Source organism: Perna viridis, chromosome 11, assembly GCF_037379345.1.
Source record: "Perna viridis isolate PV_CMFRI_1.1 ecotype Kerala chromosome 11, ASM3737934v1, whole genome shotgun sequence".
Taxonomy (NCBI): domain Eukaryota; kingdom Metazoa; phylum Mollusca; class Bivalvia; order Mytilida; family Mytilidae; genus Perna; species Perna viridis.
In genome coordinates this window covers 26228859-26254017 of record NC_142455.1, presented here as the reverse complement: position 1 = coordinate 26254017, position 25159 = coordinate 26228859, and the positions used below count along the sequence as shown (strand labels likewise).

The 25159-nt window shown below is 31.1% G+C and overlaps 1 protein-coding gene across 1 annotated transcript in view; it reads left to right on the top strand.

Annotated features, from left to right (window-relative positions):
• Positions 1-25159, top strand: part of LOC148603521 (uncharacterized) — a 148397-nt gene that overhangs the window by 23114 nt on the left and 100124 nt on the right. Inside the window, exons 26-54 of the mRNA XM_088551446.1 lie at positions 427-535; positions 1249-1406; positions 1913-2026; positions 3434-3559; positions 4182-4301; positions 5334-5650; positions 6040-6184; positions 6437-6810; positions 7564-7696; positions 8928-9256; positions 9492-9630; positions 11293-11630; positions 11892-12030; positions 12748-13085; positions 13388-13526; positions 14245-14579; positions 14947-15085; positions 16993-17474; positions 18239-18377; positions 18683-19020; positions 19342-19480; positions 20706-21043; positions 21330-21468; positions 22306-22640; positions 22940-23078; positions 23467-23514; positions 23945-23971; positions 24186-24451; positions 24759-24894. Coding sequence (XP_088407572.1) covers positions 427-535; positions 1249-1406; positions 1913-2026; positions 3434-3559; positions 4182-4301; positions 5334-5650; positions 6040-6184; positions 6437-6810; positions 7564-7696; positions 8928-9256; positions 9492-9630; positions 11293-11630; positions 11892-12030; positions 12748-13085; positions 13388-13526; positions 14245-14579; positions 14947-15085; positions 16993-17474; positions 18239-18377; positions 18683-19020; positions 19342-19480; positions 20706-21043; positions 21330-21468; positions 22306-22640; positions 22940-23078; positions 23467-23514; positions 23945-23971; positions 24186-24451; positions 24759-24894 — 6018 coding nt within the window. The remainder of the gene's footprint in view (positions 1-426; positions 536-1248; positions 1407-1912; positions 2027-3433; positions 3560-4181; positions 4302-5333; positions 5651-6039; positions 6185-6436; positions 6811-7563; positions 7697-8927; positions 9257-9491; positions 9631-11292; positions 11631-11891; positions 12031-12747; positions 13086-13387; positions 13527-14244; positions 14580-14946; positions 15086-16992; positions 17475-18238; positions 18378-18682; positions 19021-19341; positions 19481-20705; positions 21044-21329; positions 21469-22305; positions 22641-22939; positions 23079-23466; positions 23515-23944; positions 23972-24185; positions 24452-24758; positions 24895-25159) is intronic.

Genomic DNA, 25159 nt, shown 5'->3' with positions numbered 1-25159 from the left:
GTGGTACGCAACTGTCTTTCCATCTGTTCTTATGTCATACAAAATGTCAAGACAGCTTGGAAGGCTTATCTTTTGATACACATTGATACACCACCCTCTGTCCAGCTGTTGGATTGATTTCATTCTGTTTCAAATGAAAGCTTGATAGGTTTTGATGAAATTGAATATGATACAAACATATCAGTGATTTTTAAAGTTATGTGCCTTACCCTAGGTCTACCTTCTTAAGTATGCGATAGAAAATAATGAAATCATCTGTTTTGGTGAAAACGGGCATTTCAGTCTTAAATTTAGAAATGATTGCTCCAAACTTCAAGATGATTTTTGCTTCAGATAAAGTAGAGACTACTCGTGCCAAAGAATTATATTTAAATGTTTATATCAACAACAATTAAAGAATCCAAACAAAATTTTATTTACTTTAAGTTCAATATGGAAAGAAAATGTGTGTACCTGCCAGCCAGTGTAACTGTGTACACAACCACAGAGAGTACCCTGCCTTCACATCATTGTTAATGGACAACTGTCTTAATTGGTTAGTTTAATTAGTTTCTATAAATAACCTTCAGCATTAATTATTTCTATTTTTTTATTTAATTGGAAAATTTGATTACATCGTAGATGAGAAAAATCTCACATCCTTTGTGTTAAAGTGTTCAAAACGACAGGTTTTTCTTTCAGTTTTAAGTAAATCATATTTTTCACAATGATAAATACAGCACAATTATTTTATTTCATTCAACAACAAAAATTACCAAAATAAATAAGTTCAGAATATTCTTCTTATAACATAAAATCTCCATACAACAGAGTACTTTGTATATGTGGTCCGAAACTGCAAAAATAATTGTTCCTCATGGCCAGAGGATATTTATAGTCAACTTAACTGTTTTAAATTAAAGTTTATTAAAATGAACTTTAAGCTGCTTATTAATGTCAATAAGTTGAACAAAAGTTAAGAATCATAAGCACTTGTTAATGAAGTAAATGAGATGGCATGTTTATAAACTCTTCAAAAGCTAGCTGTTAATGGCTGTAAGTGACATTTTATACAAGGTTATATTTAGCTAATTATTTTATTGCAAGGATAGATTATTCAATTTGCATATTTTTCATATCAAGAATCATAGTTATACACAAATTTATTCTCACTTTCCAATACCAATAACGAATATTTTAAAAAAAATAAATTTGTTAATATTTGATGTATTTATTTTCATTTGATGAATATTTTACCTTTTTTCACAGTACATGTATCAATGGTAAATTTGAATGTGTTGGAGAAAGTTGTGAAGAGAAATGTACTGAAAATCAGTTCCAGTGTAATGACAACACATGCATAAATAACATGTACAGATGTGATCACCATATGGACTGTAAAGATGGCTCTGACGAGGCCAATTGTAGTAAGTATTTGTTAGTAGAAGCCTTTCTCTTTGCAGTATTATTATATGTTTTCCCCATGAAAAGGAAGGTAAATTTACTGTGCAATATATTCGGGTATTGAGTTGAGTGCAACATAGCTTCAAAGTATTGTCATCATCAACTACAAAATCACATTTTAAATAAGAGTGTATCATTTGTTATATAATGGAGGGTTTATTGAATGAAAATGTTGTTGCACTTGCTAGTTTGTGCAATGTAAAATTCCACTCTGGACAATATCTTCCAATATTCATGCAATTACCCTTTTATTAAGTTCCTTTTTGTGATCGCATTTAGAAATGAAGGAAGCCAAACAAAACTATTCCAGTGGCTTTGTATACTACCTTATCTATTCACAAAAAACACCAAAAATTAATTTTTTTATTTGAAAGTTTTGTAATAGTGTAATTGCCCTTATAAATTTCAGAATTCAAACTTATTGTATGAAGTTTTGACTGGTTCTTATGAATAAAAATGCATGTTTCAGCCTACAACTGTACTATTGAACAACACAGATGTGACAATGGACAATGTATATCCAAGAATCACAGATGTGACGGCATGTCAGATTGTTTAGATGATTCTGATGAGATGTACTGTGGTTAGTTTTCTATTAAGTAGCATTTTTCATGGTTTAAAATGTGCCCTGCTCTTTAAAAAGCAGGTTAGATTGTTTTAGGAAGTTTTTCAATGTGGTATATGGAGTTTAAATGAAAATATACGAAAGGCCAGCAGGATATACAGCATGTAGTTACTAGAGCCTCTTTTGGAAACCTTAAAGTTCATTTTGCCTCTGAATTTAGGGTTGACCATTTAATTCAGTTTGCAATATACTCAGAAAACATATCAATATTTAAAAAAGTTGATTGTTTAATCAGGATAAATGTTTTGGTCATTGTTTTTACAGTTTACATCTGCTGTCCATGCAAAACCAGGCAGCACGTGGCACATGACAAATTTATCAAAGTTGTATGTTTTTTTTTTGATGCTACAATTAAAAAGAAATAAATTACTTGTAAAGCATTGAAATTCATTGAAAAAGGGAGATCACTTTTTATTATGTGCAAAATTTGGTGTTTTGTTAGGGAACTTATAAGTAGCAGTCTTTCTAAAAATTAGACAGAAGGTGATTCATGCATGTCAAAAACCCACCAAATTCAGTTTTATTTCTTGTTCAGACACAGTAACCAGTCTTAGTTTTTCATTTGGTTGTTGCGCTTATGAGATAAAAATTATATAGATTGAACATGAAATTTGCACTTTGCAAGAGTTATCGTTCTTGATTTGGTTGCTTTTAGTAGGAGATTAATGTATGATTTTCTAAAAAGTGCAAATCTGAATACAGAAAAGGTTGTTGCTTTGTGAAAGTGTAGCATATGTAGACTAAAAAAGCATCGTTTGTGTGTTTTTCTAGACCATGAATCACTTTACCATTGGTAGTGTCTGAATTCTATGCGGGCTGGTACTTAAATCATTTTCTAAGCCATTCATTATTGATTAAAAAAAACCTTTGACATACATAACTTTTGTATGATGTAAACATTAGATTGGAATCTAAAATTCAATGGGAAAAAATTAGGCCATGCCAACCATATCATAGGATTTGCCTGATTTTTAGATAGAAAGCCTCTTAAAAACTAATTTGTAAGGATTGATACATGTAGTTCATATTGTTTCATAAGTGGGAATATAACATAAAACTTTGATGGTTAACTGATGTATCTATGTTATTTCAAATTGATAAAAAAATTCTTCAGTTCTTATTATTTTATAAAGAAATTAAGTTTTTACTCTAGCATATCCAGCAAGATTTGTAAACAATGAAATAACTGTCAAATAAAACTGTATCTCTATTCAGGAATTGACACAAACGTTTTTACCTATCATAACTGATATTACGAATGTACTTCTAAAAGTTATATCTAAAGAAATACATTTTTTTTTTTTAAATTCTATTCCAGTCATCTCATGGTTTATTTTAACTCCATGTTTTCATTTTCTATTGTAGAAGTGGAATGTGATAAGGATGAATTCACTTGTGACTCTGGTAGATGTATCTCCATCAAACACAGATGTGACGGCTCATATGATTGTGGACGAGAAGACCTGTCGGATGAAAAAAATTGTACCAAGAGTAAGTTAACAACCATTTTATTACTGTAAAAGCTGACAGAGCACCATGTTTTGCTTTTGGCATTATAGACAAATGATTTACAGCCAATTTTTTATTTTTAAAGCTGTACATTTTTTTTTGCTTTTGCATTGTAGACAAATGATTGCAACAGTGGTACCTTTAAAAAATCATATTTGATCTGATGAAGTGTAAATCAAATATGTACAAAACTATTTTTGTCTTCAAATTTTTTTCTCAATGTTGTTGTGAAAATGTTCTTAAAGTTGTCACTGAAAGTTTAATCCCATCAAATGGGTGGAAACTATGCACCTGTTGTGTGTTTTTTATTTATATTCTGAACTCATATTGATTGGTCATATTTCATCAAAGTTAGTGAAAGTCAGTTTGGAAATAGGGTGGCGTTCTTTTCCAACAAACTCTGTCAAAGTTTTTCATAAAAAATATTTTATCATGGTAAAATTGGGCTTAAATTAAGTGTTTTAAAATTGCATTTACCCTTTTGCTTATTACCAAAAATAAAGATTCAGGTTTAAAACTTTCAGAAGATTCTTGACAGAAAACAATCATAATGATGTTAATATGTCCACTTAGAAAAAATGTGTATTGTTTGTTTTTTTCACAGAGGAGGAATGTCAAGAGAATCATGGATTCCATTGTGGTGAAACTATGGTATGTGTACCATTAACCAAACTTTGTGACAGACATGATGACTGTGGAAATGGTCTTGATGAAGTAGGATGTGGTATGTATAATCTTCACCCTACAAGTGCACCTTGTCCATGCTCCCAGTTTTCAGTGGAATCCAATCTGTTCACTTACTTTTGATTTTATATAGATTTGGTTATTTAACTTTATTCGTTGTCTATTTTCTTTGTATAGGGATTATCTCTGTATTACGTTCATTAAATCTTTTAAATTGGTCAATAGACAGGTCTGTATATAGTCTTAATGAAAGTATTTGGAAGAACTAGTTTGAGTAGCTGACAATTATATTGACTTTAACCTCCAAATTGTACCACCTTATGCTTTCATACTAAACAACTGTGTCATAAAAAGTATATGGGTGTTCAGCATTTCTAGGGCAGGACAAATTGATGTATTGAAGAGCAGATTTCTACCCAGAAAACTTTTTAAATCACTCGGAAGCCTAGATAGATTTGTATTGAAAATATTAATAGTATTACTTTATTACAATATACTTTAATAAAATTAAAATGAATTAAACAAAGTAACTGTCTTCATTTATAAGCTGATGTTGTTAGATTGATATAATCAAACACAAAGAATGTGCATTCCATGCAGATGTGAATACATTAAGGTTGATTTATTGTTGGGGTTTAACGCCCGAGCAGCAATATTTCAGTTATATTCAGGCGAGAATACATTAAGGAGATTTGTTCTTCATTTTTTTTCCAGAATGTATATCTTTTAACTTTGATTTAGGTTGCTCACTCACAATGTTGGGCCTTAAAATGGGGGTGGGGTGTTCATGACCCTCATATAATTGTTTGTGGTGCATTAATTTTCTTTCAATTTATACAACAAAGAAGAAATAAGTTAAGGTTTTTCAAAAAGTGGACAATGCTCTTTTTATTGATGTTGTGAAAACAATCAAATTGCTCTACCTTTTTATATTTATAATATTCACTAACCTTGTAATAATTTTGAGGTTGAGTAACCTGTCCTTTTACTCGCATTTGTTCTCTATTGTCCTGTTTCCCCATAATGTAGTGGTTAGTGTTTGATTAAAATATTATGTTTTTTTCTATTGCAGAAAACCAGACAACTACAGTCATTTCTACAACAACACCATTGGAATCTACAACACCATTTTGTGTTGAAGCATCATTGTTGGGTGGAAAAATTGATGTGGATTTCAAAATAACAGTAAACAATGTCCCATTGACAAGTGTTCAAGAGAAGAATCTTATTGATCAGGACAATGCCCCAGTATCAGTTCCTGTAGGGGCTCCAGTAAAGATTGAGTTGATACCTGCCTCTGACAATGTCATTAGTATTAAACTGAATGGACTGAATTTTAACTCTGCAAATCTTGTTCCTGTTGATTCTACCGGAAACAAACTAACTCCAGTAAGATCATTATTAAAAAAAAATAAGAAAAGAAGTCTCTGTAATGTATTACCCTTGACTGTTTGAATTAAGTTTTATTTCATATTTAAGTTGAAGGGTGGTATATTCAATATTTTCACGAAATTTATTATTTCCATTTTAAGTATAGAAATTTTTTTTCAAAAAAAGAGAATTAACTTAATAAAACTGTGCAGCAACAAATTAATTTTGATAAGTGAGATTCTGAATGGTATGAAGAAAAACAATTTTTGTTGAATCATACATGACAAATATTCGGTAATTTATGTTACAAATCATATTTCTTTTTTTAAATGGCATGTAGAAATGAACAGAAAATAATATATTTTCTGAAAATAATTTTTAATTGCTTTGTATTTTTTTTATTCCAGGTCATACTAAAACCAGGTGTAGAAGATGGCTTGGATGCTTTAACAGGAGTTCCAATCAAATTTCTGGAATTGACATTTACTCCTACTGATGCAGCATCACCTGTTACTATTGACCAAATTGAAGTTATGGTGTGTGCCAAACCTGGTGAGTAACCTAAACTTTTGAGTTAATCTATTTATAATAGTTAATCTATTAATTGTATGTTTCCAGTTTCCATGACATTCATTCAAAGACAACGTTATAATTTTTCCATTTATTTTTTTTTCATTTAATCTGCAGGTGTAGTATTTTTTCTGTATCCTGAAAATCATACTGATATACTGCAGCATACAGAAAATATGTGACACAATCATTTGTCCCATTTCTTTAAATTGCTATAAATCTTTTATTCCTTAGCTGAAGAGCAGACAACAACAGCCATTATTTCAACCACAGAGATGACAACAACAGCTTCACAAACAACAACAGGAGTTGTCACAACAACACAACCATCAACACCGACTACACCATGTGTCAAGATCAATTTGATGATCGATGAACCATTGATCACAAATGCCCAGTTTGATACACCAAATGAGCCTGATTTGTCAAACTCAATTGATAAACTAAGGCAACCAAATGATGGCAAACAGTTGATTGTTGACAAAGACATTCTTGCCATAACTTTGACTGGTGTTAATACTCCAATAAATGGTATCACTATTAAGGGTGACAATATTCAGTCAATCAACATTGTGACACAGACTCCAGAAAACCCATCTTCTGTTCCTGTAAGTAATAATTTCTCGAACTTTCCTACACAGGTAAATGTGCAAGTCGCTTATGATAATCATATGTTTCTTGATTCATATGACAATTATTTAACCATCATGTGATAATCTTATGATGATTAACATTTGATTCTCATATGTAAATATTAGCTTTCTGATGATTATATAAACTGAACCATGTGATTATATAAACTGAACCATGTGATAATCATATCCTGCATTTCATATGATTCTCATGTGTGGCATTTTTGAATGTGTATGATAAGAATCAATTTGCATCAAATCTTTGGACTAGCTGAAAACTTTATCAATGATTTGGAATGATTGTTTGGGTGTTGTTTTTATTCCAAGCTTGACCAATAAGAGGTATAAAGTGATCCTCATGTCAACTAGTCATTTCCTTTATTTGTTTGATTTTAGCAGAATATCTGTATATTTTATAAAAAATAATAAAAACAGTTTGATGACTCCATATTTTTCTTGTAAAAATATGAAAGAATGTTGTGACAGTATTTTTTTTTTTACAATTTTGAAGAAATTGTATTAACTAGTTTTTCATTGTTCCGATGGACCATTTTCTTGTTCAAAATCTCCAGTGTTAAGGCTCAATTATCTCAAAATCAATGGATCTATTTTTTTTCAAATTAAAATTTTATGAAAATCTATACACAAATACATTAGGTATGATGTATTTTAATCTGAAGACAAATCATATGACAGTTTTCCCTTTATAATTTTCAATTATATCCACAGGCTGCTCCAGGTGTACCAGGTCAAGAGATCCCTCTGACAGACCAAGAATACTCCTTCATCAGTATATCAATCATTAGGACTCCAGGATTAACCACTCCAATGGTTATTGACAGTATCGTGGTATCAGGATGTGGTGAGTGTACTACCAACAATTTTTTGTGTTATTTATTAAACTAAAAAGGTATACAATGATGATGTACTGGGAGAGTAATAGAGTAGATCAATAACAATCACCTATTTACATTCCTTTGGTAGTTAACTGAACAATTTAGAAGGAGATGTAATCTTTCTATCAAACTTATTATAAAGATTTATATGAAATTTCTTAATTGTCTAGTAAACAACTAATAGAAGTTTTTAAGATAATTATTATTTAATCAAGAATAGACTAATCTTATTTCTTGAAAATCATCATTGTATGTGTTGTAAAAACTCAAAGACCAGTTTAAACCAGACATATTCTACATTTTTTTTCATATCTATCCATTTGATCCTTTTTAAACTGAGGAAGAGTCTAAACCAAACTGATTCTTCAGTTCAAATGGGTTCAGTTTAGACAGATTACAGTGTGTTCACAGTCATATTTGCAGTTACTAATGAAATGCATACAAGCCTATCTAAGAATCTGGTAGATTATTCAGAAAACATTTCACCCAAACATATTATAATTAAAAAATCCCAATGTTTTGCATTTCATGTAAATTAAATGATTTGTGACGATGAGTATTTCTTAGGAAGTAACTTAATACAAGTTTAACTATATATTCATGATCAACAGCCTTCATAGCCATAAGTGTAAATATGAACTTTACACGTTGCAGGTCACAAAATTCTCATGTGTGGCACTTTTTGCTGTGTGAACAAGACTGAATTTTTCAGTCCTTAGTCAGTCTTCTCAGTATTTCTGTATGGAATAGGAAAATAGCATAAATTTTAAATGTATATTAGAGATAGGGTGCTTAAATAGGAAAGATATGAGAAATTTTGTCAACCATAACAAGATAACATCAGATTTCAATGGTTTAAAATGAACATCATTCTTCAGCACTCATGATTATATGTATAACCTTGAACTGCAGAGTAGTGCATAATAAGACATGTTTTTCCTTCCAGAGGAAAACAGAGAGGATTTACATACACAATTTAGACAAAATATAATTACATATAAAAACTTAAGATAAGTAAAATGTTTGGTGCTCCAGAAGCATATCCTTTACTGCTAAATGTACTTTCTAATCAAGAGAGAATATTCCAAATGATTAAATAATTTAGATTAAATGCTTCAGTGAAGTAAATGACCTACATGTATAATACACTCTTTTGAAATTTTGGTATAGCCTAACATCTACTTTGTTGCATTTCAGAGCATCTTCCAACAGAAACAACACTTCCACAACCAACAACTATTACTCCACCAGTTATAACAACGCCAGAAACTTGTGCTGAAGTTGAAAATATGAGTCCACTCTCAGAAAATGTTAAGGCGGTGACAAAGGGTGGAAATCCATTGACTGAGGATGAAAAGAACAAACTTTCCCCTGAAAATGTTGGAAAGATACCTGTAAATGAAAATGAGGAAGTGACCATTGAACTGACAACAGTTAAGGAAGTTGACAAAATCTCAGTTACAGATACCACCAATGTTAAGGAAGTAACAGTTACTGTGAAAGATGAAGATGGAAATACAGTTTTGGTGAGTATTATTACGGTACTTATAGGGTGATTCTTTTGAAATGGCCATTTTTAAAATTTAATAATCTGGCTTGCCATATTTAATGCAATTACATTAAACCTTGATCGAATACTGAAATGAAACTGTGTTAAAATTTAGTTTTGTTGTATTTAATTTAAGATATTCTGCCTAAAAAAGTTTATTGTAATGAATACAATTATATTATTAGTTTGTTTACACCCTCTGTATCTTTTAGGAGGAGACATTCCCACCTGGAGAAACTGTCAATGTACCAAACAAAGAAGCTGGAAGTATCACTTTCACATTTGTACCAGAAACACCAGGAAGTCCAATGGAAGTAGGAGGCATTACTGCTGAAATTTGTGTTAAACCTGGTAAGGTTATGGTTTTGAAAAAACTTTTTTTTTTCATGTGTTTTTACTGTTGTTAATTTAGCACACTATTGCAGGTTGTGTTGTGTTTTTTTTTTTGTTTAAATATGTTAAGTAGGAATTTCTCAATTTTCCATTTTTTGGTCCGTTGTGTAACTACAGATAACAAGTGAGTTCTTCATTCTCTGCAAATGCAATTGTAACATCATTGCTGATGTCGTAAAAGGTGAACAACATTTGTAGTGCATGGAAAAGGCATATGCTAATTAGATTTGAATTGTAACATCATAAAAGCTAGTTTGTTTTTTTTTTTTGCATACTAAGTTTCGGAGAATTTGATCTTCAATTCAAAATTTTGTTGTTTTAAAAAAAATAGAGAAACAGCATCTTACATTTTAAAATGTGTATTATCAGAAAGTTGTTACAAAAATGCATAGAAGGACAAACAGACAAAAAGACAAATGAACAGACCAAAATCATGACCACTATTTACCACCCACGTTTTAAAGCAGGGATATTATGATAAATATGACAGTGTATATTTTTCCATTTAATATGAGTTTTGTGACATTGTAAATGTCATTTCTGAATGTTTCCACATCTTATGTATTTTTGTTCGTAATTAATATTGCTTTTAATGCTTTTTGTTATTAGAATTGTGGAAATTTTTTTGTGTGTGGGTAATTTCCACTACACACTGATCAGAAAATATTTTTTTCAAAATAATCCCCATGTGGGAATGTCTTGTTGAATTGACTTTAATATATCTGACTTCAAAATTTATATCCACATGTAATCTGTGATCCAGCAAATTTCTAAAACTTAAAAAATACTAAATACGGTCAGACTTGTCTTAACCAAAGCCCTTTTGAACTTAAGAATTATTTGGTTTACAGAGCTGTTTGGTTTTCCAAGGTTCAAAATACATTTTGATTGGTATGACAGGACTGTTTAAAGTGTGTAGTTCAGGGAGGTTTTCTGATAATTCAGAGTTTTGTACATGAAAGTTTTACTGTATTTGAATACAAAAAATACCAGTTTTATATACTGTAAATTTCGATATGCTGTACACGTGTTTCAAGGAGTAACATCTCATCAACAGCATTAAAATCAAATATGTAGGAAGATCATAATCAAAATATTAGTTGTATACAAGAAGTACTCATAACCAAAACTATCGGAAGAGGAAGCCAAATCCATCACCAAGAGGTTCTACCATGTGTAATGCAAGGAATGAAGCCTTTGTGTTTTACGTATTTTAAAATTAGGAATACTGCAAGATTTCATAAATAGGGTAAATAAAATATGATATTCTGGGTTAGACAAGTCTGACTACTGGGTTGGTGAATACCCTCGGGGAACTCAGGTCCATCAGCAGTGGTATCGACCCAGTGGTTCTTAAATACAAAAAATACCAGTTTTATATATTATAAATTTCGATATGAAAATATGAAGTTTCTGATGGAGTTGGAAATATAGAAAATGTGATTTCAGTTGTTGTTTTCCTCTTTTGTTGGAATTTACCATTTTAAACTATATTGAAGGAGTAAAGGAATGATAAGACATGCAAAATCATATTGATTCAAATTTGTTGTATATGAAACATACACTTAGTGATGTATTTGGTTCATTTAGAATCTGCATTATTCATTTTTTCCATGACAGTTACAACAGGATCTACAACATCCATTACAACTGGTACTTCTCCATCTACAACAACTCCACCAGCTTCTACAACCCCAGAAGTTTGTGCTGAAGTTGAAAATATGAGTCCACTATCAGAAAATGTGAAGGAGGTGACACAGAATGGAACTCCATTGACTAAAGACCAGATAGACAAATTACTGCCTACTAGCGTTGACAGATTACCTGTAAATGAAAATGAGGAAGTGACCATTGAACTGACAACAGTGAAGGAAGTTGATAAAATCTCAGTTACAGATACAACCAATATAAAGGAAGTAACAGTCACTGTGAAAGATGAAGATGGTAATACTGTTTTGGTGAGTAAAAGTATTGTTTTTGATGCATTTTTTTAATCATCTTTAGTTAAAATTTTAATTTTCTGTTATTTTATGTGCATAGAAATCTTTGTCTCAATTGGAATGAGTTTTTTTTTTATATACTTTAGTTAAAAGCACTCAAAATGTTATATTGGAATATTTGTATCTTAGTTGACTAAACACATTTAATATTAATACAAATTGATTGGTTATTTTTTCTTTAACAAAGGACTTCAAAAGTAATTTTTCTTTCCTTTTTAGGAGGAAACATTCCCACCTGGAGAAACTGTAAATGTACCAAATAGGGAAGCGTCAACTATCACTTTCACATTTGTACCAGAAACTCCAGGAAATCCAATGGGAGTAGGAGGCATAAGTGCTGAAATTTGTGTAAAACCTGGTAAGTTTCAGTATTGAGGTTAAAGATTTGTTTTATGTAGCAATTTTTTATTATTTTTTTGCATGCTTTTTCAGAATCACTTGATATAAAAAGAATATTGTACAGCATTTATAATAATTATACTTAAAGTTTAAATTAATATTTCCTATTCCTTTCTGTACAAGTAAGGCATATGATTGTATCATGAAGGTCATTCCTGAATGTATCTAATTGTCTTTTAATAAAAGAAAGCATTTTGCATTGCATTCAAAATTTGAACAGTTTGCAATTCTCATTCATTTATTAGAATTTAAATTTATTAAAAAGATATGAAAAATAAAGATAAACAAATAAAAACGAAAACAAATAGTTGAAGTATACAAACAGTTGTAATTAATGGCTGAAAGAAGAAATATGTGCAGGGTAACTAAAATCATTTAAGGTACAATTGCCTGAATTAGTAATTTGCCTAATCAGGATGAAATTTGTTATGATGGTAGGTTTTTTTGTGATGGACTATTGCATGAATTATCTATGGCTAACATCTAGAACAAAGATTTATCAATCATGACAAACCTGTCTTTGACATGCTTTAGGATTTACAAATCTTAATTTAATTGTCACTTCTTTGAATTGTGATTTCAATATTACCAGTATAATATTTTGATATATAATGAGTATTTAATGAATAAAAAAGCCATGTTGTTGAAAGAAATTTACCTTTGTTTCACTTCACAGTTACAACAGGAGCAACAACTACCATTACAACTGGTACCCCTCCATCAACAACAACTCCACCAGTTACTACTACCCCAGAAGTTTGTGCTGAAGTTGAAAATATGAGTCCACTATCAGAAAATGTTAAAGAGGTGACACAGAATGGAACTCCATTAACTAAAGACCAGAAAGACAAATTAATGCCTACCAGTGTTGACAGATTACCTGTAAATGAAAATGAAGAAGTGACCATTGAACTGACAACAGTGAAGGAAGTTGATAAAATCTCAGTGACAGATACAACCAATATAAAGGAAGTAACAGTTACTGTGAAGGATGAAGATGGAAATACTGTTTTGGTGAGTAGCAATAAAATGATTCAATCTTCAGAAACTAATTTTTGTTTGCTTAATTATTTTAATATTGCATTGCACATTTATGCATGTAGTTTAACATTGGACCCCTAAATGAAGTACAACTCTCTGTTTGTATTCAAATTGGTTTTTTTCTTTGGTGATAGATTGAACTATATTACAGTAGAAAGAAGTGTATATTTGACCTTGAATGCATGAACTTTTTATGTCCCCAACAGAATGGTGATTTTTTCAAATGATATACATGCCATCTCCATTTAAGGATTTAATGTTTCTTTCCCTTTCAGGAGGAGACATTCCCACCTGGAGAAACAGTAAATGTACCAAATAAGGAAGCATCAACCATCACTTTCACATTTGTACCAGAAACTCCAGGAAATCCAATGGGAGTAGGAGGCATTAGTGCTGAAGTTTGTGTAAAACCTGGTAAGTTTCAGAAGTAGGATAAAAAAAATTTCTATATTATGTTACATTATTGTTACTTAACAAGTTGAATGAAATCACTTGATGTATAAGAGTATTGTAAAGATTTTATTATGAAAAGTATAAATAATGACAGACTTAAAAGTTTAAACTCCCATTTCTATCTCTTTCCAGCATCCACTTGTCTTTTAATATAATTATATTATAAATAGTGTATCATTGTTGGGTAAGAGGAGAAGATCAGATTTTTATTATCAAACATAAATTTACAACAATGTATTATGACTGAAGCATTCTGGGAAGAACTGCTTAAAATAATTTGTGTGATCAGGATAAATTATTTTGACAGCAGTGTTTTTTTTTTCTTCTGATGGGTGCTATCATGTAAACTATTTTGCTAAGAGTCAATACCAATCCATCTTGATGTAACTGCCCTAAAATGAACTTTCTTTCACGGTTTACTGGCCGCTTTCTTCCAATATAGTACTTTAAGTAAAAATCATGAAGATTGAGCATAAGAGTTTTCAAGAAGACATATTGTTCAAACTAATTTTGAGGACACTTACCCTACTGGTGCACCTGGTCCATGCTCCCAGTTTTTAGTGGAGTCCGAGTTGCTTTTGTTACTTTGTATGTCTTTGTCACTGGATTACATTCTTTTGATTACCGCTATAACCTTGGTTTCTTTGATTACTCTTTCTTATGTATTTTTTCATGATAGTTACTACAGCACCAACATCAGCCAGTACAACTGGTACACCATCTACAACAACTCCACCAGTTACATCTACTCCAGAAGTTTGTGATGAAGTTGAAAATATGAGTCCACTATCAGAAAATGTTAAAGAAGTTACAAAGGGTGGAAATCCATTGACTGAGGATGAAAAGAACAAACTTTCCCCTGAAAATGTTGGTAAGATACCTGTAGATGAAAATGAGGAAGTGACCATTGAACTGTCAACAGTAAAGGAAGTTGATAAAATCTCAGTGACAGATACAACCAATGTTAAGGAAGTAACAGTTACTGTGAAAGATAAAGATGGAAATACAGTTTTGGTGAGTAGTAATGAATGTATTGAATAATTTGTGAAGTTAACTTTTCTTGATTTCAGTTTAATTGCATTATTTATATCGTGCACATTGGTCCATGATAAAGATACTAAATTAAAGTCCTTTTTTAGATTAAAATTTGATTACCGCTATAACATTGGTTCCTTTGATTACTCTTTTATATGTGGAATCATACTACATATTAGAAGTAGGACCTACAGAAATTGGCATTTGGTGGAAGACTATCTCATTGACAATGTTACCACATATTCTATTTTTGTACCTTAGTTAACAAATCTGAATTTGATTTAATGGTTGTTTTTTCTGCAATTTTCTGCTCGTACTTGTATAATCAAGCATCTTTCACTTTTAGGAGGAGACTTTCCCTCCCGGAGAAACTGTAAATGTACCAAATAAGGAAGCAGGAAGTATCACTTTCACATTTGTACCTGAAACACCAGGAAGTCCAATGGAAGTAGGAGGCATTACTGCTGAAGTTTGTGTTAAACCTGGTAAGTATTTTTAATTTGGATCCCAGAATTTTTATTATGAGATATTATTGTTTTGCCGTAATATGAATAAGGCTTTATAAAGCTGGTTTAAGCCCACTGCAGACATGTAGTGAGGAGATGTTAAGTAGCAGTCTTTGTAAGAATCATGCAAAATCTGAAAAATGTGATACACCCCAAAAAAGGCTACATATTTTTATTTTTGTAATTAAGTTGTTTTATGGGTCTATACTATGAAATGTGTAATTATTCATTCAAATCTGCCTGCTCTTAGGAGATAATCAACATTGAAAATCCAGTAGATTCTATTGTATTTCAGCATCATTTACATAGTTATCTCCCTTAATTTTGAAATCTACAGTACATTCTGTATAATTTTTATCTCCTATGAGCACGGGTTATATGAAAAACCAAATGTTAATTTCTGTTTACTAAAGCATTTTAAACAAAATATCAAAAATAAAAATATATAGGCTTTCCAACCATGTATCACATTTTGCATGATTCTTAGCTGGAGTGCTACTTAATCATTAACATGTCTTTGAGTCTTTAATTCAGCTTTTTGATTGTTTTGAAGACACTTTGTTATTGATTACTTTAGTTGTCTTGGCCTTTCATAAGGGGTGTTTACACTTGTTGAAGACCTTTTTGTGATCTCTACAATAATTTACCAGTTTGTATTTATTTTATACACTGATGCATTTGTTGCATTTCACTGTTCTTTTTTCTATGATATGTTTAATAGGTACTGCCTGCTATTAAATATATTGTAATGTCTGTAGATTACAGCCAAACCTGACCTAACTGATTCCCTTTTGGTCTATAAAATCTGTTCTGTTTAGCAAGGTGTTCAGTTTACAAAGAATAATCAAGGGAACCAAGGTTTTAGCGGTAATCAAAAGAATGTAATCCAGGGACAAAGACCAGACATGGAAAACTGACATACACAACAAAGAACATTAAGTAACTAAAATAATACATACAAAGTAACAAAAGCAAATGAGCAACTCGAACTCCACTAAAAACTGGGAGCATTGACCAGGTGCACCGGTAGGGTAAGAAAGGTTTGAAATACATTGATATAAATTAATTTAGAAGTTTCTGATATAGACTGTTTATTGTTCAGGGTTTGGTTTCAACAGGTTTCAGTGAGTTATGGTTGAACTCGCACACATATTTATCTCATCTGCTATCATAAAGATCATATCCAGATACATCTTTTTATCTATTTAACATGACACAGTTATTTGTTAAAATACTCTGTAGTGTCAATGTATCTCCCTGTTGGGTAAAGAGGGGAAGATGATATTTTTATTCCTTTTAGAGAGTTGAATGTTTAAAACCTTAATTTATTTTTTTTTCATCTAGACTATCTTTATTTTCATTTATTTCCAACTGTTATTCAAGTTTAGTAAATATGAAAATAAAAAAAAATACTAAAAGCTGAAAATCTTTAGCTGTTACCATATTCTAGTTCAAATTTTTATTGTCCATTAATACTGAAATATGTCTGTAATATCTTGGAATGACTGACAAGATGTTGAGCTTTAACATGTTAATCAGCCTAAGATATTATTTAGGTTTTTTTTCTTTGAAACTGACTAAAATTGCTTGAAATTCAATTTCAATGTGACATTGTGGTGTTTTGAATATGTTTTCTTTATGCACTTATTTGTGAAAAGAAAGTAATTATAAGATGTTCTGACACTTTGGTAACGCTTTGAAAAAGTGATATAACCATTGTGCTTTCGTCTTTATTTTACTGTAAATGAAATGTATCATTTATTTCTGTACCGCATCGTATAAATGTTAGTTTCAAAAGCACTTTATTTGTTATCATTCTAGATTTTGAATTTGATTTGTTTAGATTCCCAACGTTCATAAAAATTACTATATTTTCAATCTTACAGTTACAACAGCCACTACACCAGCCACAACAACTGGTACACCAACTGCAACTGGTACACCAACTGCAACTGGTACACCAACCACAACTGGTACGCCAACTGAAACTGCTACACCAACCACAACTGGTACACCTACTGTAACTGGTACAGCAACCGAAACTGTTTCACCAACCACAACTGGTACTCCATCTATTACAACAACTCAACCAATTACATCAACACCAGAAATTTGTGCTGAAACTGAAAATATGAGCCCACTTTCTGAAAATGTTAAGGAGGTGACAAAGGGTGGAAATCCATTGACTGAGGATGAAAAGAACAAACTTACCCCTGAAAATGTTGGTAAGATACCTGTAGATGAAAATGAGGAAGTGACCATTGAACTGACAACAGTAAAGGAAGTTGATAAAATCTCAGTTACAGATACAACCAATGTTAAGGAAGTAACAGTTACTGTAAAGGATGAAGATGGAAATACTGTTTTGGTGAGTATTATTGCTTATAGGGTAATTTTTATTTTTGAATGGCCCTTTTAAAATTTAATCATCTGGCATTCCGCATTAAATGTAGATACATAATAAGAATAATCAAGGGAACCAAGGTTATAGCAGTAATCAAAAGAATGTTATCCAGGGACAAAGACCAGACATGGAAAACAGATATATACAACAAAGAACACAAAGTAACCAAAATCATACATACAAAGTAACAAAAGCAAATGAGCAACTCGGACTCCACTAAAAGCTGGGAGCATGGACCAGGCGCACCGGTAGGGTAAGCGACCTCTGGTTTTCTAGAAACACCTGTCAAGCTGCTCATAAAAAGTCAAGTCCGGGGTAGACAAATGAGGAAAACTATGACCCGTTGAATAAATCAGTTTTCATTGTGCAGATGGATACACCATAACGATCCACAGGTTCATGATGACGACCATAAAACTTCTGTAGTGATGACTTCAATCTTGTAGTAATGTAACCCTATTCCAGAAGCCTATTTGTTAGAATTCTTGCATGATACAAAAAGTTTGCATAGTTTTGGCAAGCTCTGGCATAACATTATCTAACACTGAAATGAAACTTAGTATATAAATTCAGTTTTGTTTTATTTTGCTTCATTTACATTATTCCAGATTAAATGCAGATTTAAAAGGAAATATTCAAGATTCTCTGACTTAACAGTACAATTTATTAGATATTATTAGTTTCTTTTAGAAGTTATGGTTTTTAAATTAACTCCCTCTATCTTTCAGGAGGAGACATTCCCACCTGGAGAAACTGTCAATGTACCAAACAAAGAAGCTGGAAGTATCACTTTCACATTTGTACCAGAAACACCAGGAAGTCCAATGGAAGTAGGAGGCATTACTGCTGAAATTTGTGTTAAACCTGGTAAGTTTAGAGATTGAAGACATTTTTACCATGCTTATTTCTGTGTTGAATATCTTCAAAAAAATATTCAAAAACATCAGCTACTCTATAGAAAGAAAATTTCATGTGATTTTAATTTTAGCCATATTTCAAAGATTTTGAAAAATTTCTCCAAATTTAAGTTATTATGTTTCTCAATTATGTCCGGTATAATAATAAGAAAAGACCACAAAAAAATTAATATTCCTACTCATGGAGCAAATTGAGATAATTACCCACTATATGGTATTTTATTCAGACAAATTTACTTATGTTTTCCATGACAGTAACAACAGGATCTACAACACCCATAACAACTGGTACTTCTCCATCTACAACAACTCCACCAAGTTCAACTACCCCAGAAGTTTGTGATGAAACTGAAAATATGAGTCCACTATCAGAAAATGTTAAAGAGGTGACACAGAATGGAACTCCATTGACTAAAGACCAGAAAGACAAATTACTGCCTACCAGTGTTGACAGATTACCTGTAAATGAAAATGAAGAAGTGACCATTGAACTGACAACAGTGAAGGAAGTTGATAAAATCTCAGTTACAGATACAACCAATGTAAAGGAAGTAACAGTTACTGTGAAGGATGAAGATGGAAATACTCTTTTGGTGAGTAGCAATAAACTATTTGAATCTTTTTGATACTACTCTCTTTTGCTTGATTATTCCAGCATTGCATTGTACAGTTTTATGCATTGACATTAACATATTATCCCAACTTATGTACAACTCTCTGTCAGTACATGTATTGAAATTGGTTTTTATTGTGTTGTAGATTGTATTATATTACTCAAGAAATTGGTGTATATTTGACATTGAAAGCATGAAACTTTTATGTCCCCAGTAGAATGGTGATTTATTTTTTTCAATTGATATACATGCCTTCACTATTTAAGAACTTCAAAATATTACTGTTTCTTTCCCTTTTAGGAAGAGACATTCACTCCAGGAGAAAATGTAAATGTACCAAATAAGGAAGCATCAACTATCACTTTCACATTTGTACCAGAAACTCCAGGAAATCCTATGGGAGTAGGAGGCATTAGTGCTGAAGTTTGTGTAAAACCTGGTACGATTTAAGATTTGGATTCAAGATATTTTACCATTTCATTTTATTGTTTTATTGTAGCATAATAAGTTTAATGGGTATCACCTGATGTAAAAAAAGTTGTAATGTCTGTATTCTATGGTAAAACCAAAATAGTGTGAACCCCTTTCAGTCTGTAAAATGTGTTCAGGTTAACTTGGTGGTCAATTTACAAAAGTTCAAAATACCTTGATATAAATTTATTTTAAAAGTGACAGATTTTAGATTATTCATGGTTTGATTTAGATAGGTTTCTATGATTGAATTCACATATTTATCTCATCTGCTATCATGAAGAACATATTCAGGTGCATTCTTTTATCTTTTTTTACCTTACACAGTTATTTGTTGAAATACTCTGTATTGTCAATGTATCTCCGTGTTGGGTAAAGAGAGGAAGATGATATTTTTATTCCTTTTAGAGAGTTGAATGTATAAAACCTTAATTATTTTTCTCCTGCACCTTCTGTACTGTTATTTTAAGTTAAGAAGATATGAAAATAAACAAACACACTTAAAGCAAATTACAGATGTTCAAAGAACCTTAAGATTCTCTATGACTGGTTTGCTTAAAGTCGAGATAAAACTGATTTGATCAGGATTAAATGTCTTTTAAAGTAAATTAAAAAAAAAAAAGGAAGTTGGTATGAAAAGGATAGGGGTATCATAGAGGGGAAGTCCTCGGGTAGGAAATTGCTCCTGAAATCTGAAACTTCAATGATTGAAGCTTTAGAATTGCATTGTGTAGTACTTTGGCAGTGACCATCTTTTAGTTTAAAGTCCATTGTCTGAAATACTGAAATATATATATATATATGTGTGTGTGTTTGTGTGTGTGTGTGTGTGTGTTTTGAGCAGTAACATTTTAACCAGCCTTAAATGTTTTTTTTTTTTGTTAAATTGTTTTTAGTTGACTTGAAAACTGCTGGAATGAAACATTGTAGTGTTTTGAACATGTTTTATTTGTGAAAATAAGTAAAAGTAATTATAAAATTTTCTGATACTAGTAACTCTATGACTAGATGATATATGAAATGTGCTTCCTTTTATTTTGCTGTCTACAGCTGACTGATTTGAATTGCATGTATTATTTGTTTTATGTACCTCATTACATGTAAAAACACTTTATATGTTGAAAATGCTATATTTTGAATTTTCATTAACATTTTCTTTGTTCATAATCAATACTTTATTTTTGATCTTACAGTCACAACTGCCACTACACCAGCCACAACAACTCCTCCACCAACTACAACTGGTACACCACCAATTACAACAACACCAGAAGTTTGTGCTGAAGTTGAAAATATGAGCCCACTTTCTGAAAATGTGAAGGAGGTGACAAAAGGTGGAAATCCATTGACTGAGGATGAAAAGAACAAACTTTCCCCTGAAAATGTTGGTAAGATACCTGTAGATGAAAATGAGGAAGTGACCATTGAACTGACAACAGTAAAGGAAGTTGATAAAATCTCAGTGACAGATACAACCAATGTTAAGGAAGTAACAGTTACTGTGAAGGATGAAGATGGAAATACAGTTTTGGTGAGTATTATTACGATACTTTATAGGGTGATTCTTTTGAAATGGCCATTTTTAAAATTTAATAATCTGGCTTGCCATATTAAATGCAGTTACATTAAACCTTGATCGAATACTGAAATGAAACTGTGTTAAAATTTAGTTTTGTTGTATTTAATTGTGTCAGGTACTTTGTTAAAAAATAGATTTAGATTTGAAAGGAAATTTTCAAGATGTTCTGCCTAAAAAAGTTTATTGTAATGAATACAATTATATTATTAGTTTTGTTTACACCCTGTGTATCTTTTAGGAGGAGACGTTCCCACCTGGAGAAACTGTCAATGTACCAAACAAAGAAGCTGGAAGTATCACTTTCACATTTGTACCAGAAACACCAGGAAGTCCAATGGAAGTAGGAGGCATTACTGCTGAAATTTGTGTTAAACCTGGTAAGATTCGAGATTGAAGACATTTTTACCATGCTTATTTCAGAGTTAAATATTAGTAAAAAAATACTGAAGCATCAGCACTGGGATAATTTGACAGTTTTACTTATTCATTGGTGCTGTAACTCATCCTTAGATAAACAAACACGCTTTATGTTAGTTAGAATAATTAAAGGTGAAGATGACAGGTTTTATAATGTTGATATGACGTATCCACGAAATACATTTTCTTTTATGCCTATCACATGATTCCATCGTGCAACTCCTATTTTGTTTTTCCAGTTGAATGACTTTTAGGGTTTCCTATATGTTTTTCAGTGTATAACCTAGTGAGCTTTGCTCACAGTTTTTTGGGTTTTTTTTTGGTTTTTGAAATATACTTATCATATAACTATATAGAATTAATTCATTTTACTCGAGGGTTTGAGGAGAAGATAAATCTAAGCTTATTTTTACATTTACTACAAAACTTTATTTTTTTAAATTTTCTTGTAAAATCTGACATACTATCAAATTAGCATTTTGATTAGCATAATGTGTAAATAATTTAAATACTTTTCTTGAATGCTTGTATTATTCAAAGTTTGGTTATTATAAATGTTCTGAGGACTGAACTGAAGAATTAGGAGTCTTTCCTATTCCTTCTCTGTTTTTGGGCTGTCTTTAAATTCAAATTTCTATTACCTATAAGCCACATGACAGACTTGTCATCATTTCATCTTGCATTTTTTAACTTAAAATTTTTACGTATTAACATTTATTATAATATTTCTTGATGGAGTGATCATTTTTTTAATAGAATATGATATAAAAGTAGTAATTTCTGTTTTTACCTGACAGTTACAACAGGATCTACAACACCAATTACAACTGGTACTCCATCTACATCAACTCCACCAGTTACAACTACCCCAGAAGTGTGTGCTGAAACTGAAAATATGAGTCCACTATCAGAAAATGTTAAAGAGGTGACACAGAATGGAACTCCATTGACTAAAGACCAGAAAGACAAATTACTGCCTACCAGTGTTGACAGATTACCTGTAAATGAAAATGAAGAAGTGACCATTGAACTGACAACAGTGAAGGAAGTTGATAAAATCTCAGTTACAGATACAACCAATATAAAGGAAGTAACAGTTACTGTGAAAGATGAAGATGGTAATACTGTTTTGGTGAGTAGCAATAAAATGATTCAATCTTTAGAAACTAATTTTTGTTTGCTTAATTATTTTAATATTGCATTGCACATTTATGTATGTAGTTTAACATTGGACCCCTAAATGAAGTACAACTCTTAGTCTGTATTCAATTTAGTTCACTTTCTTGTGTGATTGATTGTACTATATTACAGTAGAAAGAAGTGCATATTTACCTTTGAATGCATGAACTTTTTATGTCCCAAATAGAATGGTGATTTTTTTTATATACATGCCTACTCCATTTAAGGATTAAATGTTTCTTTCCCTTTCAGGAGGAGACATTCCCACCTGGAGAAACTGTCAATGTACCAAACAAGGATGCGTCAACCATCACTTTCACATTTGTACCTGAAACTCCAGGAAATCCAATGGGAGTAGGAGGCATTACTGCCGAAATTTGTGTAAAACCTGGTTAGTTTTCAGATTTTATTAGTATTTCATGGTAACGACAATTCAGATTTTTAAATTTAATGATGTCACAAAAGTTTAAAAAAGAATTTCTTAGACTTTAGTAATTGTTCAATATTTGTTGCACTAGGGCCTTGTAGTGGTATTATTGAAACTACTATTCTGATATTTAAGCTGAATGTGTGTATATTTCAAAATGAATGTTAGAGTATGTATGTGTTCACAGTAAATCAGTAGTGTGATATTTGTTTATTTACTGTAAATTCTCCTACAAAAGTTTACAGGTAGATTTATAAAATTTTATTATCAATGACAGTTGCAGTAAGTGCAATCCATTATGTATAATATATCATGCAAAGGACTTAAACTTTCCATTTGTATAATATTTCAGTTACCACAGGAACTACTACTCCTGCTGTTACCACAACTGGTGTCATAGGTATGTGTTAAAACTTCTTAAGTTACATAGTACTAACATGCTTATATTAAGTGTAAAAAAATGCACATTCAATACACTGCTGATTGATGCTACTATTTCCAATATGTAAACGATCAGATTTGATTCTTCATTTTTTTCTGTAAGAAAGAAATACAAAATCCTCTGATAATGTAGTCAGCCTTTCTTGTCTATTAAAATATGAATAATAAGGGGGATTTATAAAATAAGGATGCTAGTTCAATCTGGTAGATGTTTCTAGAGAAAAACCGGAAACACTTGTCTCTCGCCTAAACAAGACCACAAAGGTGTGGTTCTTTAGCCTAAATTGTCTGTTTTAGTATTTTTCATTGTTTTATGATTTAAAAGTTATATATTGTATATACAGTATTATGTATTAATTTTTTACACATTTATGATTTGTTTTTTTCAGAAACAACTTCTGTTACAACTCCTAAAGGTATGTTTCACTTTATAATTTTTCATTGATACAAAAAGCTTTTTAGTTTGGATTGCATTGCGTTCAAAACTGTTTTACATTGAACACAAGTAAATTGTGAACTAATTCACTAGTTCTTCTTCGTTTTTTTAATGTTTCAAAGCATATGAAGACAATTATGTTTAGTTGCATTTCATTTTTCATTATAATATATCTCCATCATATCTTTTTACAGTGTGTGATGAAATTATCATGGATGCTACCAACTCAAGAGATGAATTTACAATCACTGCTTCATCAACATCACCTGGGAAGAGTATTGATGATGTGTTGAATAATGATGGTGCACCATCAACATCTTGGCAACCAGCTGAAAACCAACCAGCACAAATCACAGTAAAATTCACCTCACCTAACCCTGTCACAGTCATGGCAGTAACTTTACAAGTTGATAACACTGCTGAAGTTATCATTGAAATTGGTGGATTCTCAAAGACCCAGGTAAATGGTTGTCTCCTGTTTATTTTAACCTAAATATATAACCAAATAATGATTGGTGTCTTTGGTATATTAAAAGTCCTCTAATATCTACATTTTCGAGTATCTTTGAATGATTGTACATATATGAAAATTTTTATCAACTGACAAATTTGGAATTTAATTCTAAAAATCAAGTGCTTCAATGATATATATGCTTTTCACCTAGAATATTATTGAATTCCTTAAGATGGTCCAAATTTTAAAAAAAATGAAAACTAAACACATGTTCTATTTTTAAATTAGTACAATTATTATTTTTTTCTTCCAGGATGTTACAAATAATGTTGTAGATATAACCTTCCCAGCTGGACAACCAACTAATGAAATCAAACTTGTATTTGTACCAGAAGGAACAAATACACCTATCGTCAGTGACTTGAAAATCAAAGCTTGTTACGAAGAAGGTGTGTTTGAAGTGTTTTTTTTTAATTTGCTGCATATGTCAAAATTTCAATAGTTTTGATTATTGTGTTCATAGAATAATAATTATTTTATTTGTTTTGTCCTTTCAACTACTAATATTAAATGGGAAAGAAAAACAGAAAATGTGGTAACTAAAAGCACATACACAGAATGCTATAACTGAACAAATCAAGGGTCCATCAAATGCAGATCTTCAACAATGTAAAGGCTCTATCCTTTCTATAAACATTTTTGGAGTTACTTAAA